General features: G+C 45.0%; 2 protein-coding genes across 6 annotated transcripts in view; one reads left to right on the top strand and one right to left on the bottom strand.

The window, feature by feature from the left end:
* frmpd1b (FERM and PDZ domain containing 1b) overlaps positions 1-7049 on the top strand; it is a 32048-nt gene extending 24999 nt beyond the window's left edge. For 2 of the 3 annotated variants that reach the window (XM_010897443.5, XM_034291867.1), the window contains 4 exons: positions 464-646; positions 748-952; positions 1105-2187; positions 2568-7049. In XM_010897443.5, the coding sequence (XP_010895745.2) occupies positions 464-646; positions 748-952; positions 1105-2187; positions 2568-5137 (4041 nt within the window). In that variant the 3' untranslated portion in view covers positions 5138-7049. The remainder of the gene's footprint in view (positions 1-463; positions 647-747; positions 953-1104; positions 2188-2567) is intronic. The other variant, XM_010897444.5, reaches the window with a different exon arrangement.
* An 8574-nt stretch (positions 7050-15623) lies between these two features.
* slc25a51b (solute carrier family 25 member 51b) lies at positions 15624-20247 on the bottom strand. Of its 3 annotated transcripts, none has more exons than XM_010897451.4 (2): positions 20152-20247; positions 15624-18938 (listed from the first exon to the last, which is right to left on the bottom strand). In XM_010897451.4, the coding sequence occupies exon 2, from the start codon at positions 18860-18862 to the stop codon at positions 17945-17947; it is 918 nt and encodes a 305-aa protein (XP_010895753.1). In that variant the 5' UTR covers positions 18863-18938; positions 20152-20247; the 3' UTR covers positions 15624-17944. The 3 variants fall into 3 exon arrangements, with proteins under 3 accessions (XP_010895753.1, XP_034147665.1, XP_010895754.1); XM_034291774.1 differs by having other exon boundaries at positions 20124-20243; XM_010897452.4 differs by lacking the exon at positions 20152-20247 and adding an exon at positions 19021-20117.
* Positions 20248-20355: the final 108 nt, after the last annotated feature.

Here is a 20355-nt window from a genome sequence, read left to right as displayed (position 1 = left end):
CAGCAGGGATTTTGGCTCACTCCTCCATACAGACCTTATGGAATAAAATGCTAATTAATTACTTAAAAATCATACAATGTGATTTTCTGGTTTTTGTTTTAGATTCCGTCTCTCACAGTTGAAGTGTACCTATCATAACAAATGACAGACCTCTACATGCTTTGTAAGTGGGACACCTGCAAAATCTGCAGTGTATCAAATACTTGTTCTCCCCACTGTAGATTTGAAACAACTCATAGAGGATCATCAGAGCTGTCAGTCATTCTTTGGCTCTGCCCCTCTTCATACTGCTGGATAAACCCTGGTCGTTGGGTCTTGTTTCACCCTATCATGACTCACTGTGCATCCGAGACTGGTTTTCCTCCCTTCCTCACTCTTCCCCCTCTTCCTCCTTCTCCTTCCTCTTCTCTCTTCCTCCTTCTCGCCCCTGTCCTGGTGTCTTTTTCCTTCGACCGCACCGCAGTTGCAGGATCGAGAGGCGCTGGTCAGTCTGTTGGTGGGTGCACGCTATGGCCTGAGTCAGGTGGTCAACCACAAGCTCAATGTGGTGTCCACTCTGGTGGACTTCAGCAGCATCAGCAGGGTAGAGCTTCTGTCTGAGTCCGACAGAGTCAGCCTGCTACGCATTTCACTGCACGACATCAAGGTGGGTAACCGTGAACAGTGTATATGAAATACACACTAACACCATACAACACAAATACAACATCTCACTCTCGCTTCTTTCATATCCCATTCCCTTGCCAGCCTTTTGCCTTACTGATGGACTCTCTGGCTGCCAAAGACTTGGCCTGTCTTCTTGGGGGCTACTGCAAGCTCTTAGTGGACCCCAATGTGTGTGTGTTCCGTCTGGGACGCCCCAAGGTTCAGGTGCACAGGATACCCGCTGAGGAAGGTGTGTGTGAAGGGAGGTTCACCGTTATAGAGGGAGTTTGCTATGAATCCCTGACAAGTGAGCATAAGTGTTTAACTATCATTTTTCCTTTTTTTGGAACCATAACATTTCTGGAAATATGCTGGTATGTTGGTCGAGATGTAAGTGTATTGTTTGATACTTTCAGTCTTATGTAACTGAGAACGTGCTTGTCGTTTTCTCATCCCCAGGCTACGTGTCCCGCTGCTGTAGTGACTCGGACGATTCCTCGGAGGAGGACTACCCAGCCGAGCGTCCGCTAGTGCACACCCGCAAACGCCATGCTCCCGCCAGCAAAGACAGGCAGGGTTGGGGAGAAGAGGAGGAGCAGAGAGGAGCGGAAGGAAAGAAAGGCAGAGCCGAGAAAGAGGACCAGGAGAAAAAGGAGGTGCAGATCATTGTGACGTCAGAGAAGGACATAGAAGTGGAGGAGGGGGACCGAAGAGAAGGAAGAGGAAGGATCCTAGGAAGTAAAGCCAACGTGGAAACAGCGGAACAGGAGGTCATGCTGAGCACTAACTGGTACCACACAGACGCACGGGTCAACAGTAGCTTCTCCAGCCTGTCCAGTGGCTCTCTCAGTGCTGCCGTGGAGGAGAGCGGCACCGCAGCCAGGGGATCGGACCCAACAAAGGCCACCTCACTCGGGGAAGCCCTGCCTGAGGACTGCCCCTCTCTTCGCCCCCAACGCCCGACTCAGGGGACCACCACCCTGGATGTCCACTGCCCATTCCTCCTGGAGGTCACAGCTCCGTCTCCGCAGCGCAATAGAGAGGGTGGCGCTGGGACCACGGCCTCCGCACCCATGCGCCCCACCAACCTCAGTTACCGTAGCAACGATAGCTCGTGCCTGTGCTTTGCCGAGCTCTCCCAGGGGAGCTACCTCCCCAGCCCGCCCGAGGCCACCAGCGACGAGGAGGAGACGGAGGAAGTTGACGATGATGAGGAACTGCGGCGTCTCTCCAAGATACCCAGTCAGATAGACCTGCGCCTCATTGACAAGATCTACGCCCAGTCTACCAAAACGACCTACAACAACAAGTTAAATATCCCCAGGAAACCCAAACACGCGTCCTGTGAGATGAGGGTGGCGAGTAGCCCCGCCTACAAAAGCGAGGAACGTCTATCTACTCACTCTGGAGATTCTGGGCCTTACCTAACGCCGTCTCCTAACCCTCGCCCTCCTAACACTAGGGAGAGTGCCTCGGAGTCTGAAGATGAGTTTTTCGATGCCCAGGAGAGGTTCACCCCACCAGTCCCTCCAGATGGCACAGGTGTGTTGTTGACAATACTTCTTCACTGGCAGGGTCACCGTTTAAAAAGAAGTGTGCACGTTTTAGGCTTTTTTAGAGCGAAATGTTGTCTTCTGGTCCTTATTTCAAAGTATGTTACCGAGGTGATATATTTTTGTATTTTAGTAGTAAATCCAACTCTTTTTGGCCTCTAGTGGTGCAACTCTGCCATTGAAATGAATGACATTGCAGAGGCGCCTTAAAAAGGTGATCCACTGTCATCAGAAAGGTTCAGGAGACAGCAAGATAGTGGTGCTGTTGCTCCTTCCTCTCTTGGCACAAATGAATGTGAATAAACGTAGAACTCAAAACATTTTACCCCGTCCCAGGGCTCATTCTTACTGTCTCTCTCTTACTCACAGAAAACAGTTTGGAAGTGTATGACCATAAAAGACACAGTAAACTCTGGAGCGCAACGGGGAATGAACTGCCGGCGGTACCAGAGAGGGAACCTCCCTCACCCCAGAAGAAGAAGCACTCGTCCCCTGGACACAAGAGTCAACAGGAGCCCCGCTCAGACCAGATTGCCGTTCAGAACGTCCATGCTAAGGCCAAGCCCCCACCGTTGGCCCCTAAACCCCAGTTACCCCCCAAACCAGAACTAGCCCCCAAGCCCCAGATAGGCCCACAGAAGTCTCCCCAGCGTGGGGGTCCATACTCCCACTGTAATGGGGATGCTGGTGGAGGCCACACAGGCCTCCTGGAGATAGACACCATGGAGCCAGACACCATGGAGTTTAAATCAGTCACCTCAGGGGCAGGGGGGCCTCCACTCTCCTCCCCCCTCATCACGGCCGTACGGAAGATCCAGCCACCCCCTGCCAGTCAACAGGCTCTGGAGAACGGACTCAGACAAGACAACGGCTCAAAGATAGACAACAGTTCTAAGCAAGAGAACAGTCCTAAGATAGAGAACGGGACTCATCAGATGCTTACTAAGAACCGTGTTCCGGTATCTACTGACAAGAACACGGCCAATGTAGAAGCTAAAACAAACGGCGTTTCCCTGTTTAAGGGGGAGGTCAGAAACGGTGTTGGGGTGGACCCCCCGAGAAAGCCGCCAAGCTTGTCCCCCATTCCACGTTCGTCCTCAGGAGACGAGATCAGGTTGAGCCTTTCTACCCTTCCGCCACTCTCTCCGAAACCCTCCCCTCCTTCTCTCCACCCCCTCTCAGTCCTCCCCAAACCGGCCTCACCGATGGAGAAGGAGGGGGTCTCCCCGCCGAACGGTCTCCACCCTTGGGGTAGTCGCAACGGGAGCGTTCAGACAGGGAGGAGGGTCTCTCTGAGTCATGAGAACCTGTCGCCCAAAAACAAGGACGCCCCTCTGAGCCTGAACACCTCCCTTACCGGCTCCTCCTCTAAAGGGGGGGTGGGAGGCCCAGAGGGCACAGTGAGGTCAGGGTCAGGTTCGGACCTGAGGGTCAGCTCGTCCAGCCTGGGGGGACGTCTGCCCACCTCGGCCTTGAGAGGGAGGATCCAGGTCCTTCCTTGGTACATGACCCGTTCCCAGGAGATCCTGGGCACCCTGGACTACCCCTCCACCAGCTCCGTCAACGAAGACATCACATCCGGGTACGGCTCTGGTCTGTCGGTCAGTGGAGCCTCTGAGGTCGGCAAGGTCACTGCCAAGGCAACAGTGGGTGAGACTGCGGGTGGCAAAGGAAAGAAGGATGTGATGGAGGATGGAGCAGAGGTGGTCATAGCAACTATCAAAGAGTTCAAGGAAGTGACCCCACGGGCGAAAGAGGCCAATGGCGTCAACGAGTCACACTCCAACCTGACCCTGAGTGAGAACGGTGCGTATGTTTCCGAGCCCCACGGGTTCCTGGGTTCCTGCAGGTCAGAGCAGCCCCAGTCCAGACCCCACTCAGACGTGGGTTTAGGGGGCGGTTCAGGCCCGCCCCTGGAGGGTGACTCGGCGGACCACACCCCTCCCCCAGACCATCGGGAGGCCTGTGGCTGCCACACCGTCTACGCCAACTGCTTCAGCGGGGACGCGGAGGACGGCTGCGGTTTCGACGAGGAGCTCACCATTTACGAATTCTCCAAGCGCACGCGCCCCAAACCAGCCCGCTCGACACCCCTGCCCTCTCCCACCTCGCCTGTCCCTGTCCCCTCCCCCAACATCCTGTCCCTGCTGAGGGACACCCCTCGTCCTCTCTCCGCCCTGTCCACCACCTCGTCAGAGCTCAGCCCCCTCCTGTCCCGCCCCGTATCCCCAACGCCCCCTATTGGCTCCCTGCGTTCTCTCACCAACAGGCGCCACGGGGGCCTTAAGGGGGGCTTTGTCTCACTGAGGCAGGACATCAGTCAGCTCCTACAGGTCCTGGAGAGAGGCACGGCTGCGCCCGCGCCGTCATCGGAACCCACCAAAATGGACCCGGATGAGGGCCGAGAACAGGGATCCAACCCAACCCAAGAGGGTCCGGCGCCGTGCTCTGGATGTGCAAGTCGCCCCCCCATGACGGAGCCCGAGAGGAGTCTACTCCAGACGGAGGCTCGGCGGTTGGCCACAGGGTGCCAGCGAGCCACCCGGGTGGGCTGGGCCCCGGAAGAGGCCCTCCGTTCCCTGTCCAACAGCTTCAGCGCCCTGGTCCAGCTCTCCGCAGCCTGCCTGAGAACGCAGCGCTGCCCCGGGTGTGACGTCTGCCACGGCGAGGACCAGCCCCGGAGCAGCGATGACGACGACGACGACGACGGCGGCCAGGAGGAGGCTCTGGAGAAGCTGAAGGAGATCGTAGGGCTGTACCAGGAATTTGTGGGGGCCGTGGAGACAGCTGGGGCCGGGTCTGGTGGTGGGGAGGGGGAGGGGGTGAGACTGCTTGCCAAACGCTGCACGGTGCTCATCTCTTCCGTCTTTGCGCTCACACAGCTGTTCAGGACACGCTCGCCAGACACCCCGCCGGGTCACACTCCTCTGAACTTTTGACCTCTGAACTTTCAAACCCCTCCTTGCCACCAGGACTGAGGGAAGATGAGGAAAGACTGAGAGAAAGGAGAAGATGAAGGGCTGTAGATAAGACATAGATGTGATTCTTTAGCACAGTGGGAGTACAGTGCAGCACATTCACACTTGTACAGTAAGTGCCATGCACACACACACACACCAAACACATTGAATACATACACACTACACACACACTGAATACACAAACCACACCTAACACACACACACCTAACATATGCCTAAATGATGAGAGGAGCCTAATCCACCCATACTGACTGCCCTGTTTGCTAGGCCTTCTGATGGACTCATCTGGTCTATGCATTTGTACATGTATGCATTTGTATTTTATAACTACTGTATCTTTATTATTATTATATACCTGTATGTGTATGGATGAATTGTCTGTATTTATTTATCTGACTGTTTGAATGCCCCATGTTACTACTTGTGCTGGTTCTTACTTGTGTAAGACCCCCTGTTTGTCAATGAATGCTTTCTCGTGTCATGTGATTTCTACCTCCCTATCCTTCCTTTCCTCTGGGATGGAGTCTGCTGAGACAGTATTGTTTCATCTGTAGATGCAATCAGTACCTTTTATTTTTGTTGAGTAGGAGCTCTAGGAAGAAGTACAACAAAAAAAAAGTACAACTAACATGTTAGGCCGAACAGTTCAAACACATCACAAACCTTACATTTGCCAAGACCCTACGCCTTCAGGTAACAAACAAATGCAAGCGGAGGACTACGGACAGAGAAACAGGCGTACAGATTGCTCCATTACGAAGATAAATTAACCCTGTGGAAACTGTTAAGCTATTTCTATTCCATTCCTGGCTACTGACTGACTACTCATGTCTGAATGCTTGAGCTGAGAAACCCCTTAACCGAAACACATATGCAGTAATCCCACTTCAGATCTACTCTTAATCCAAAGGACACATATATTTTTCTTGGGTGGGTTCAGTGGTGGGGGAATAGGGAAAAGGAATTTGGTATTTTGTAAAATAGTTTTGACAAGGTACTTAGAAGTCTGACTGTTAAAACTCACTCCAGAAAAGATGTAGCAACGATCCAAAGTTATTTCACACTGAGCCACAATTTTGCTATTTTACTACTTGCCCGTGTTAGCTCTGCAGATGAACAGACTGACTGATTCTGTTTATACCAGAGCTGTAGACAGATATACTTACTGTCTGGGTATATCTTTTGTTTGTGTTTGTTTAATCTGTCTGTCCTTCCTTAGTTTATGGCTATGCAAACATAACCACTTCTTCCCTGTTCTCCCACATATCATTCTGTTACAATTGTGTTCACGTTAAAGACAAGAATGCCTGCATATATTTTATAGTCCTTGTCACCGGAAACACAGAGGGCTTCCACTTATGATAACTGATAACTGGATGATCTGGATTATGATCACAGGTATTATAGTTACTGGATGATCTGGATTATGATCACAGGTATTATAGTTACTGGATGATCTGGATTATGATCACAGGTATTATACTGTAGTAAGTGGATGATCTGGATTATGATCACAGGTATTATAGTATCTAGATGATCTGGATGATCTAGATTATGATCACGGTTATTATAGTAACTGGATGATCTGGATTATGATCACAGGTATTATAGTATCTGGATGATCTGGATTATGATCACAGGTATGATCAGGATTGCAATATTCTGCAACATTACATTTGATTGGATGCAAGATATCTCAAGATTAGCGTCTAACATGCTGTGTTACAGGTAAAATGCAGAGCTGTTCTGTGACTGGAATATGTTCACAACTCACTGATCTTGGACATAGTCCCAGACAAGATGCTGTAAGCATATTCAATCTGGACTTTGACTAAATAAATGTGTTTTGCCTTTCATCTGATAAAACAGATATTTTCTTGTCATTGTCATTCTGCTTTTTGACCGTGATAACTGATATTTCATATAGCATCAGTGAAACAAATTCCAAGACATTTTTAAAAAGTTTTTCCGGGGTGAAGGATTTGAGATTGATCAACCTTTTGGAATTACATTAGTGCCAACAGACAAATCACTCCATATGACCATTTAGATGGCTTGGAGTTATATTTTAGGGATGGGTCAAATTTTTGAATTCTGAATATTTTTCTAATTGCAGACTTAGTTACCATTGTTTAAATCTTCCCCGTGTAACATAATCATAGTTCAGACGTAGACCTCTAAACATGTTTTGATAAGATGATGCCCCTAATGTCAGAATGGACTTTTTATCAGGTTAGGAGAATTGACCTACAGTACAGGGTGGGATATTTTGGTTAAGGTTAGGAAATGGGTCATGGTTTTCTAAATGTGCTATGCCATTTTGACATAGCACCATTCCTTCTAGACATTGTGTGAGCCACATGTGATGGTTCCTGATGATCTCCAACAGTAGAATCCATGATGTCTGGAGGGACTTATAACAAATATTTTGTTTGTTAACATTATAAGGAGATTGGAGCAGACAGAGCCCAGATATAAAGTGGATATAAAAAGTATACACACCCCTGTGAAAATGCCAGGTTTTTGTGATGTAAAAGAATTAGACAAAGATAAATCAGGTCAGAACTTTTTCCACCTTTAATGGGACCTATAACGTGAACAATTCAATAGATTTTTTTTTGAGGGGGAACAATTAAAAATAAAAAAATCACAATAACCTGGTTGCATAAGTGTGCACACCCTTAAACTAATACTTTGTTGAAGCACCTTTTGATTTTATTACAGCACTGAGTCTTTTTGGGTAGGAGTCTATTAGCATGGCACAACGTGGAAATATTTGCCCACTCTTCTTTGCAAAATCGCTCCAAATCTGTCAGATTGCGAGGACATCTCCTGTGCACAGCCCTATTCAGATCACTTCACAGATGTTCAATTGGATTCAGGTCTGGGCTCTGGCTGGGCCATTCCAAAACATTAATCTTCTTCTGGTGAAGTCATGCTTTTGTGGATTTGGATGTGTGCTTTGAGTCGTTGTCGTGCTGAAAAGTGAAGTTCCTCTTCATCTTTCTAACGGACACCTGAAGGTTTTATGCCAAAATTACCTGGTATTTGGAACTGTTCATAATTCCCTCCACCCTGATTAAGGCCCCAGTTCCAGCTGAAGAAAAACAGCCCCAAAGCATGATGCTGCCACCACCATGCTTCACTGTGGGTATGGTGTTCTTTGGGTGATGTGCAGTGTTGTTTTTGCGCCAAACATACATTTTGGAATTATGGCCAAGTTCAACCTTGGTTTCATCAGACCATAGCACATTTTCCCACACGCTTTTGGGGGACTTGATGTTTGTTTTTGCAAACTTCAGCCTGGCTTGGATGTATTTCTTTGTAAGAAAAGGCTTCCATCTTGCCACCCTACCCCATAGCCCATTCATATGAAGAATATGGGAGATTGTTGTCACATGTAGCACACAGCCAGTACTTGCCAGAGATTCCTGCAGTTCCTTTAATGTTGCTATAGGCCTCTTGGATGCCTCCCTGACCAGTTTTCTTCTCGTCTTTTCATCAATTTTGGAGGGACGTCCAGTTCTTGGTAATGTCTCTGTTGTGCCATATTTTCTCCACTTGATGATGACTGTCTTCACTGTGTTCCATGGTATATCTAATGCTTTGGAAATTCTTTTGTACCCTTCTCCTGACTGATATCTTTCAACAATGAGATTCCTCTGATGATGTGGAAGCTCTCTGCGGACCATGGCTTTTTCTCTGAGATGCCAACTAAGAAAATGTCAGGAAAATCCTAGAACAGCTGAACTTTATTTGTGATTAATCAGAGTCACTTTAATTTATGGCAGGTGTATAATGACTTCTATTTAACATGAGTTTGAATTTGATTGGTTAATTCTGAACACAGCCACATCCCCAGTTATAAGAGGGTGTGCACACTTATGCAACCAGGTTATTATTGTACGTTTTAATTTTTTTCATTTTTCCCCTTCGAAGAGTTTGTTTTTCAATTGAATTGTTCACATTATAGGTCACATTAAAAATGGAAAAAGTTCTGACATGATTTATCTTTGTCTCATTTTTTTACATCACAAAAACCTGGCATTTTCACAGAGGTGTATAGACACTTTATACCCACGGTAAATGGAATCAGGAAATGCAGACCAACAGTTAAAGCGATGGTGATAAAAAAATATTGTGGGTATTCAGACTTTAGGTATGTCCCTTACTAGTGGCTTCAGTCTATTAAACATGAACTTCAAGTAAAACTTTAAAAGCTCCATTGAGATTCCAGAAATGTGCTTCAGTTGTTGGATGGTGAAGTGGTGGGGAAAGTCCTATGAACTACTGTACCATTATAGGCATGTGAGATCTAACTGGGTTTGAACACACTACAAAGAAACCGCTCTCTTTGAAGAAACTTTCCTTGAACCATATCTTGGATGTAATGAAATTCTCATAAGCAAAATCAATCATGGATATTGTCTTGTAATTCCATTAAAATATTAGTTCGTTTTAAAATAAATGTTATTTGATTATTTCATATTTTCTGTTGTTATGGACACTACTCAAGTTCATTTCTATATTCCCTATCCGAATAGTTTGTGAAAACTTCACAATCAATGCACAGTGAAAACACACATTGGTAGACTGTCTCAGCATGACTTGGGAACAGTGACGCTGACCTCACATTGAACCTGGGTAACAGTCGTGTTGACCCGACATTGAACCTGGGTAACAGTCGTGTTGACCCGACATTGAACCTGGGTACTATGTTAAATGCAGAGCACTGCTTTTAAATAAAGCTGGTCAAAATACTGATCCTCAATCTGTCCGTTTCTCATCCTTCTACCGTTATTCATCACTCTCCCCAGGGGAAAACAACATGGTATGGCCAGACAATCACCATTCTGAATGGGGGAAAGTCACACTGAATCCTCCTATTTAGTTCTTCTGATTAGCGATCACTCATACAAAGACAGAATGCCTTTCAGTAGCAATTACAGGGTTAAACCCTGGCTGACCCGCCGGGGGCCAGTCCTGCTCAGACAATCTCTCACCAGACCAAAATCCTTGTGTCAGATTGCCCTTAATCTGATCGTTATCTTCCAACGTCTGACTTCTTAACCCTGCAGTCAGACACAGGCCTAGCTAGACACACTGGTCAAACACGACTTCCCCAATCCCAGGCTATGCTGGGAACACCGCTTTTTAGAATGAATAATTCAAGCTTGCTGGCCTTGATGCTACTGCTGTGTCATTATTGTGTTGATAGCAGGAAAGCTATTGTGTTGATAACAGTTGAGCTAGAAATGCTGCATTCATCTTGCCATACATTTTCACAAGATTCCCTGTGACTTTAGAGCTTACACACCCCCAAAACATCAGTGAGTCACCACCATGCTTCACAGTGGGGATGGTGTTCTGTTGACTATAGGCCTTGTAGACCCCTCTCTAAACATAGCGCAAGCGTGCTGGCAAGCGTGCTGGCAAGCGTGTGACTGTAAAGCTCTATTTTCGTCTCGTCACTCCAAATTACTGTGTGCCAGAAGCTGAGGCATGTCAAGGTGTTGTCGGGCATCTTATAACCAGGCTTTTTTGTGGCATTGGCACAGTAAAGGCTTCTTTCTAGCAACTCGACCATGCAGCTCATTATTTTTCATGTATCATCAAATTGTGCTCAATCAATCAATCAAATGTATTTATAAAGCCCTTTTTACAACAACATTTGTCACAAAGTGCTTTTACAGAGACACCCAGCCTTAAACCCCAAGGAGCAAAGAACAGTAGTGTTGAATTTCAGTGGCTAGGAAAAACTCCCTAAGAAGGCCGAATTTTAGGACCCAGGCTCAGAGGGGTGACCAGTCCTCTTCTGGCTGTGCCTGGTGAGATATTAAGAGTCCAATTGGAATAATTAATACATTTATCTGGGCTAAATCCAGAGTCTATTTAAAATTAGACTAGGTCAGAAGTATGACCAGATGGACAAGGACAGGGACAGCAACGGGCCCCCCAAACCAGGTAATCCGCAGGTGTGGACCAGGACCTCATGTCCTCCTAAAGTTTAAAAAAGGAGAATACTAGGAAAATTCTGAAAATGCATTCATCGTATCAATAATGATTTATAGTGGAGAAGGAGAACTTTGTGGGGAAGGAGAACTGACCCAATCCCCCAGCACAATAGTATAGCAGCATAAGACCTAGGAACTGAGACGGGGGGGTCCGGCGACACTGTGGCCCTACCCGGGGGAGGCCCCGGACATGGCCCAACAGGCAGGATATCAATCCACCCACATTGCCAGGCATCAACCAAAGGGACACCCACCAACCTCAACCACCCTGAATCAGGGCAGAGTATTGCCAGCAAAGTACAGCCCAGTTGCACAAGTGCGCAACAGAGAGAAAAACAAGCCAGTGACTCTTCCCCCCAAAGGCACTGGAGGGAGGGCATCCCAGTGGCGATGAGAGCCCACCTGGCAAGACAGCAAGGGTGGACAGTATCAAGCCTACTGGTCATCTTAACGCCCCCGGGCCAGGCTACACCTAATTATAAACCGTGCTGTAGAGATGAGTTTTTAGTAGACACTTGAAAGTTTGCATTTCTAACCTTAATTGGCAGATCATTCCACAGTAGTGGAGCACTATCAGAAAAGGCCCTGCCTCCGGCTGTTTGTTTAGAAATTCTGGTACAATTAAAAGGCCTGCATCTTGCGATCGTAGGTTACGTGTAGGTATGTATAGCTGGATCATTTCAGCAAGGTAAGTAGGAGCAAGTCCATGTATTGATTTATAGGTTAACAGTAAAACCTTAAAATCAGCCCTAACCCTAACAGGCAGCCAATGTAAGGACGCTAGGACAAAGAGTAATGTGTTCATATTTTTTTGTTCTAGTTAGGATTCTAGCAACCGTGTGCAGCACTAATTGAAGTTTATTTATTGATTTGTCAGGGTAGCCAGAAAGAAGAGCATTGCAGTAATCTAGTCTAGAAGTAACGAAACATGGATTAATTTTTCTGCATCAGTTTTTGATAGAAAGTTTCAAATTTTTGCGATGTTTCGAAGATGAAAATAAGCAATTCTTGAGACATATTTTATATGTTTCTTCAAAGGAGAGGTCAGGGTCAAGGGTAACGCCAAGGTTTTTTACAGTGTTTTGGGATACGACCATGCAGCTGTCGAAGTTCACAGTGAGAGCTGCTAAAAACGCTCTTTGTTTATTGGGTCCTAAAAGTTTTTCTTGAGTTTAAGAGCAAGACGTTCTCTGTCATCCACTTCCTAATATCTGAAACACATGCTTCCAAAGTAGCACATTTTGGGTTTCTCCATGCTTCATTGAAATATATAACTGTGTGTCATCAGCATAACAGTGAAAATGTACATTAGGATTTTGGATTACATCGCCCAGAGGGAGCATATATAGTGAGAACAATAATGGGCCCAGAACCAAGCCTTGAGGAACACCAAAGCATACCTTTGACTTGTCAGAGGATATGCCATCTACACTAACAAACTGATATCTTTCAGATAAATAAGATTTAAACCAGGCTAGAACATGTCCACATAGCCCAATATGGGTTTCCAATCTCTCTAAGAGAAGGGCACTCCCATCAATAGTGTCAAAAGCAGCACTAAGATCAAGAAGCAGCAGGACGGATGCGGAACCTTTGTCTGAGGCCTTTAGAAGGTCATTTGTTACCTTTGCGAGTGCAGTCTCAGTGCTATGAAGGGATCTGAAACCGGACTGGAGTATTTCATAAATGTTATTTGTCTTCAGGAAGGCATTCAGTTGTTGGGAAACAGATTTTCTAAAGTTTTTGAGAAGAACGGGAGGTTCAATATTAATTAATTTCCGCAATATTTTGTGAGTTTGGTACACATCCGGAGGAAAGGGAGCAATTTATTATGTTCAGCATTGGCTGACCTAGTACAGGAAATAGCTCCTTAAGTAATTTTGTTGGAATTGGGTCTAGCTGACTGTATGTGGGTTTAGAACTCATTACAAATGTATTAAATGTGTCGAGCAATACGGTATCAAAAAATTTAAGTGTCCCCATTGACACCTGGTCAGGGAGGTTCAGGAAATTTTTAGGACAACTAAGATTTTGAGGACCATAACTATTTAAGGAGGAGTCAGTTATTTGTTTTCTAATGGTGATGATCTTTTCATCAAAGTAGTTCATGTATTCATTACAACTAAAGTTAAGACCCACTTCACTTGTTGAGCTTAGCTTTTTTGTTAACTTGAAAAGTTGAAACAACCACACTGTCTTTTTCCAGAGCCGTCTGTATTTCTCCTGAGGTTACCTGTGGGTTTTTCTTTGTATCATGAACAATTCTTCAGGCAGTTTTGGCAGAATTTTGTTTGGTCTACCTGACCTTGGCTTGGTATCAAGAGATCCCTGAATTTTCCACTTCATAATAAGTGATTGAACAGTACTGACTGGCATTTGCAAGGCTTTGGATGTCTTTTTTATATTATTCTCCATCTTCATAAAGTTCCATTACCTTGTTACGCATGTCTTTTGACAGTTCTTTTCTGCTTCCCATGGCTCAGTATCCAGCCTGCTCAGTGCATCCACGTGAGAGCTAACAAACGAAAGCTACCGGTGTGGGAAATTCACCTTTAATTGCCATTTTCACCAGTGTGTGTCAACTTGTGTGTCTGTAAGGTTATTATACTTTTGCATTTTTTATTAGTTTTTATTTTTATTTCGTTTTGACATTTTGTTTTCAAATTAAGTTTAGTTTTAATTCGTTTTTAAAGTGGGTTTGCTAGTTTTTTTTGTTTTTTTTTAAATGCTTAGTTTTAGTTTAGTTTTTATTAGTTTTAGTTTTAGTCTTTTTTTGTAATATGGGCTATTTGTCAGGGGCAAGATTCAAAAAGGTCAGAAAAAGTATTGTGTAATAATAACTCAACAAAAACGATGTTTAGGGGCAAAGTGTTATGATATGTATATTTGGAGCAAGGCACAGATTCACAGATGTTAGCACTCAAAACCTGTGATAACCATGAATCATCATATATGTCTAGCACTAGTTTTGTTATGACCTTTGCCAAGAGCATAAATAGATAGAACTCAAAATGCAGATGAGGTCTTTAGCCATCTGATCGCTATTTAGTAGATTTGCTTTAATGTTTTGAAAAAAGTATCTGAAAGGGATAGTTAAAATAATTCCTTCGTTAATAATGTTACACAGAACTTTATTATATTAAATATGGTTCACGCCTTATATATACACATTTAACACAAAATATACACATTTAACACCCTAGAGGCCTACCAAATTCACACCCCATGGAAATTCCTTAACGTTAACGTTACCTCTTAGAAAATCCACACGCCGTACCAAAAGTCTAACGTTACACATCTTCTAAACAGAATTCACACTCTATATAAATACCACAGCTGTACAATTTTCACACCCTATTCTAAATTTATACAATAGCCTTCTGCCTACTCATCTGGATTGAAGCAGCAAACATTCAGAGTAAAAGTAAAAATGACACAACATTATTTAATATTTGAATCACAGCTTATAGTGTTTTGACATCGACAACCCAAGTGCATTTTACCTCAAACTTGCGACTAGTTAAATTTCTAAAGGCGCAATCGCTTCTCGGGTAGACATTAATACACTGACAAAATTATATTCAGAATTCAAAATATTTGTATACCACTTTTTAATGTGTGGTTGTGTAAAGGTGTTCACGAGATACCAACCTTTCGCGAACTTGCTTCAACCTCGAACACTTGTTCTCATGGAGACGCGGTGTGCACGGAGGGGAGGGTGTGTGTGTGTGGGTGTGTGTGTGTGTGTGTGTGTGTGAGTGACAGAGAGACGGGTGGAGAGCAGGGAAAGGAAACACAGCTGAGCGAATACTGTGCGTGTTTTAAATAGCGTTAAAAAAGGAAAGACATTGACAAAGACGAAAACTAAGAACATTTACTCTATAATTTTATTTTAGTTAGTTTTGTCAACCACACATCACAGTTGTAGTTAGTTATCGTTGTTTTGTAATGCCTCGTTTTTATTTTTATTTCAGTTAACGACAATGTTTTTTCCCACCTAGTTTTCGTTCGTTTTCGTTAACGATTATAACCTTGGTCTGTAACAAGGCAAAATATTTAAGGGTACATCAACTTTTTCAGGGCCGTTTGGTTGATTTCTGTTATCATTCTGATTTAAAATGAGCCAAACAACTGTGATAATTAATGGCTTCACATGATCGCTATATATCCTTAAATAAAAAAGATTTTTGAAATCAATGCCTTGACGTTTCACAATTTCTGCCAGGTTATGCAAATTTATGAGCACAACTGTATGTTTTTTTTGGGGGGGGGGGGGGTAATATTCATGGCAATGTTTTGTCTATTAGCTGGTCGTTTAGGGACGAACAAGACGAGCAGTAACAGCAACAGTCTAAAACGTAAATGGAAGGTCTGAAAGTTCGGTTATTTTGACTCAAGGACACCCAAATGATGACACACAGACGCAACAATTTAAGCACTTCACCTTTATAAAACATTTGGGTGTGCTTTCATACAAAAGAATAAGCACTACTACCAAGTTAATAGTAATTACATTATGATTGAACAACATGACTTGTTTTCAGTTGGGGGATAACACAACAAACATCTTACAAATTGACAAAAATAAGTATATGATTTATCTTAGTCATTCAGGCAGAATATTTTGCTGGCCTGTGTCAGCCCATGACAACATTACAATAATGTGAAATCTGTGACTAAATCAAGTGATCCCTGAACCTTTCAGCTATACATGGACCATCAAAGCTAGAAAGCCAACTGAAAACTAGCATTCAGTGCTAATATTTCAATTGAAAATACAGAAGACAAAAATGGTAAAATGGCAGATTTGGGTTTTGTGCGGCACCACATTGCTCTCCATTCCTTTCTTTTTTTGCTTTCTTCTGTATTCAATCCCTCCAGTAGTTGTTCTCATTCTTCCTCCTTTCCCTCCCTCTCTCAGCAGCCTGTTATGTTCCCCTGGTATCATGCCTCCACTATCTGGCCTGTCATATCCACTGTGAGCTGCGGAATGGCGACTGCCTCTGCTCAAGCTTGAAATCTGAGCCCATTATGTCAACAGGGGTTATGGGCAGAGAGGAGAACAAGCATGCAGCAGTCAGAATGAAAAGTGGGGAGTTGAGAGAGAGAGAGAGCCAAGGGAACTAGACATGGAGAGAGGGGGAGGGGAAAAGAGATAATTCTCAGAATGGAAAGAGACAAATATGGAAGAGAGCAGTGTGTAATTGAAAAGTTACAGTGAGAGGTGGAAATCAATAATTAGTCACAATGTATCTTGCTGCAGTGCTGTGTTCAGATAGGTCTCTTTCTTGACAGCTGTAGCTGTTGGATCTGAGGAACATCACTGGTCCCTGCCACCATCTCTTCAAGAATGAGACAAGTATTGGGTAACATATACACTTTACGCATACTTAAACCAAGGGGTACTCAAAACTCCCACAGGCACGAAAAACTAAAGTAGCACTCCAGGAATACGTAGCCGGATTATACACAACGTTTTCAAGATTTGCTCAGACTGGCAATGAATGATGTGATAACTGAGTGAAGAAATGCTAACAAACAACACGTTCTGAGTCATTCTGCTTATGCTTCCGAGGACACTGTGCGGTCCAGTCAAATTTCAAGTAACACCTTCAGGACAAACACCTGATAGCAGTTGGCTAATCCAGTCAGTGCATAGTCCCAGATGACATACGTGGTTACTAGTTGGGACTAACATCAGTATACCAGAAATCACAGTCAGAGGACCAAACGATGGAAAGGAGAGGAATTGAAGGAACAAATAAAGCACAGACCAAATCACAGGTCAACACAATGAAAAGTTCTTTGAGAAGTGCTCTTGGTCAAAACTTACCCACATGAAACTGCCAATGCCTTAGTCAAGATAATCATTAAGGATTTTTTATCATGACATGGAAGCATCCCAAAGGACTTTTGGAAGATACGTTGATGCTTTATTTGACTGGAAAACAGTGAAAACAGTTTTTTGCTGAAAGAGCAGTAGGTGGGATTAGAATCCACACTGTAGCAGTTTATGAGCTTCAGATGTACATCAGAGGAGCCTTAGATGGCATCCTGCTGAATTCTAGGAAGATACATCCTGTGGAATTTTTACTGGAAATCACTTGAGAGCAGTTGCTAACTTACTGAAATGTTCAAATGTTTAGGAACCAGTCTTTAGAAGCTTTTCTTACAGGATTTTTATAGGAACCAAACCAAGATTTCTATTATATTTCCCTAACCAGACTTTCATGAGAAAAAAATTATTAAATCCTACAGGATGTTTTCAAATCATGATAGTAAATCCTAATAGATGTAAAATTTTCGGCAGGTTGTCCTAAAACGGGAAAAGTGCAAACACGATCCCAATAATTTGTCAATTTCATTTCAATTAATACAGTTATGAAGAAATTATTTAATAATTCCAATAACTTTTGCATAAAGTTTTCATTGAATTTGATTCAGACGCCAGCGTTGTCTATGTGTGACTCTCACTTCAATACTACGACTCTGAACAGGAAAGGCAGTTCATCCCAGAGTTTTTCGGTAGTGCAACATCACCTTTAAAATACCCTCATTTCCTCTTCTGCCATCCGTAGTCACCACCAACCCCACGCACACTATTCTGGTCTGTTCATCTGGGTGGCGGGCACAGCCGGGTTTCCAAGGACGACACACAAAAGACAGCACCAGTTGCGACAATCATTTCCCTCAGACAACTTCCTGTGTCATACAATTCCCCTCCCATTCTACCCATCCCTCCCACGTAGTGTCAGAACACCTTGAGGAGCAGCTCGTATGTGGCGTTGATGATGCCCCAGGAGAGCAAGGAGCGGTGGTAGTTCAGGTGGGCCCCTCTGAACAGCCTGGCGACGCTGCCGCCCCTCTCTCTCCACACGGTCATAAACACCTCCCCACAGGGGCGGAACGGGCCCCCCACCTGGGACTGTGCACGCGACTTCACCACGTTCAGCGGGTAGAACATGATCCCCAGCGCCGCACCCAGCACCCCGCCGCACACAAAGTCATTGACCAGGTGACCCGGGCGGCCCGAGGCCTCGGGCAGCTGCTCCTTGATGGGCCCGCGGAGCCCGAAGAACAGCACGTTACTGGGCCCGTTCCGCATTAAGACCGGCACCAGGCCTCGGTAGCACTCCTTCACACCGTACTCGCTCAGGAGCGTCCGGAAGGTGTGGGCTGTGTTCTGGAAGCGGCCGTGGTGCCGGTGGTCCTGCAGGAGGGTCTGCACGCGCTCAAACGGCGTCAAGGCGGCCTCCGCCGTGCCCGCCAGAGCAGCCGCGAAGCTCCGGGTCACCAGCTCGGGAATGCCAGTGGGCACCTGGTTCAGTAAGACCCGGGAGAAGTCCTGGTACAGGCCAAACATGATGGCCACCGTGGTGGTCTTCTGGAGGAGTGGGGGGAGCAGTCCTCTGTAGAGGTTCCTCATCCCATCGCGTTGGAGCTGGTGCACCGCCTCTCTAGCCAGCACGCCATGCAGCTGCTGCCTGAAAAGAACCTTCTGGATGGGAAAGGTCACCATGATGTTGGTGAAGGCAGCTATGGAGCCGCACGCGTAGTGCTTCCCTCGATGACCGGCCGACGCTTCCAAACCCCTGGCAGTGAACAGGGCGCCCCCTCCTTGAGGCTGTGGCGTGCGGGCAGACTCTGGGTCCATGGTGGTAACAGCCATGGGAGATAGGATGGACTTTGAGCCTCAAGCTACCAACATCACTGCTGGGGAGACTACCACTGTGGTGACTTTCCACCTGTTGGGGCAAGAAAACCACAAGATTTACATCTAGCTGCACAATATGATCTGTTGATGCTTGATGAGTGTGTGAAGCTTACCGTTCCTTGCACAATTATATCCTGATGAAGACATCTGTCGAAACGTTGGTAATAAACTCACATTGGAGCATCTGCAGTGTTTCTTGCTATTTCTTTTATTTTATAAAATGACCCTAACTAGCCAGAAAAACACCAGGTGTTCTCTCCACCTTTAGGCTATACATTCCTTGCAGCATAACATGTCAATCCTAGAATATTCTAACCAGGGGACAGTCAACCACTCCGAAAAGAAAATCCATAATGCATGGTGGAGAACTGTTTGAAGCTTGAAGACAGGTTTTCTAAAGAAAATGTAAATGTAGGACTATAGATTTGCCAAATGGAAAGGCACCAATATTAAAAAAGTGACTAGGTTCCCAATGTAAGAAGGCTCTTGTTCAAATGTTTTTTGGTAATGCAGTTCAGTACCCCACAAAGTAATACATTTTTTTTTTTTTTAGTGTGCCTTTGCTGAAACTGTGCTACTTCAGCTTGCTGCTTTTCACTGCTTCTAATGATGTATACATTTTTCCAGAGAGACGGAAGCTATTCCCTCACCAAGAAGGGTATTAAAATGCATGCTTCATAATTTTATGCAACCAAGGAGTTGTGTTAAAAACACTATAAAACACACATTTCACGCTTAAATGCCTTCTAAATATACGTTGGTCAGAGGGCGGTAAAACCGTCACCAAAGACTCTTTAGAGGTCAAGCTGTTTAAGTAGAAGTCAATACACCTAGTATAGACAGGGGTGTCGCTAGCCAACAAGCTAACGTTAGCTTGTTAGCTGACAGTTCAGGGCCCTCTTTTCTAGCCAGTGACATGGCTAATTTTGAGTCAAGGTTTCATTAACAAGAGCGTTTTAACAATATTTTGTCTTTCGCAATGTAGCGAGTTATTTACTTAGCTAGCGTAGTTCGTTACACCTATGCCACGTTAGTTTAAAAGCATTTCGCTAACCAACTAACGTTGTCTAGGAAGTTGTACGGCAGGGCAGAGTCTAGACCGATAACAGGCTTCCGTTCGTTTTGTGACCAGTCAGTTGCACATTAAAAAAACACATCATAGTAGCTAGGACATTTCCACAGTATATGCATTGCATTGCATTTTAACTTTACTTGCCGTTAACGACACAGGTGTTGCCTTTTACCTTGCCACGAAGGAACCGTAGTGTAACTACCGTACATCAGCTTACTAGGTTCTGTAGTCTGCTGTTGATACGATAGTGGTTGACAGCAGGAAAACCAATCGAAATGCAGATTACGGGCGTGTACGACTATCGAGCCTGCGCAAATCACAAAAATACATTTCCTCAGAGGGAAACAAAGCAATAGATACCTTTTTTATTCCATCC

Source organism: Esox lucius, chromosome 4, assembly GCF_011004845.1.
Source record: "Esox lucius isolate fEsoLuc1 chromosome 4, fEsoLuc1.pri, whole genome shotgun sequence".
Classification (NCBI taxonomy): domain Eukaryota; kingdom Metazoa; phylum Chordata; class Actinopteri; order Esociformes; family Esocidae; genus Esox; species Esox lucius.
Note: the sequence above shows the minus strand (reverse complement) of the source record. Positions and strands in the feature narration are given on the sequence as shown.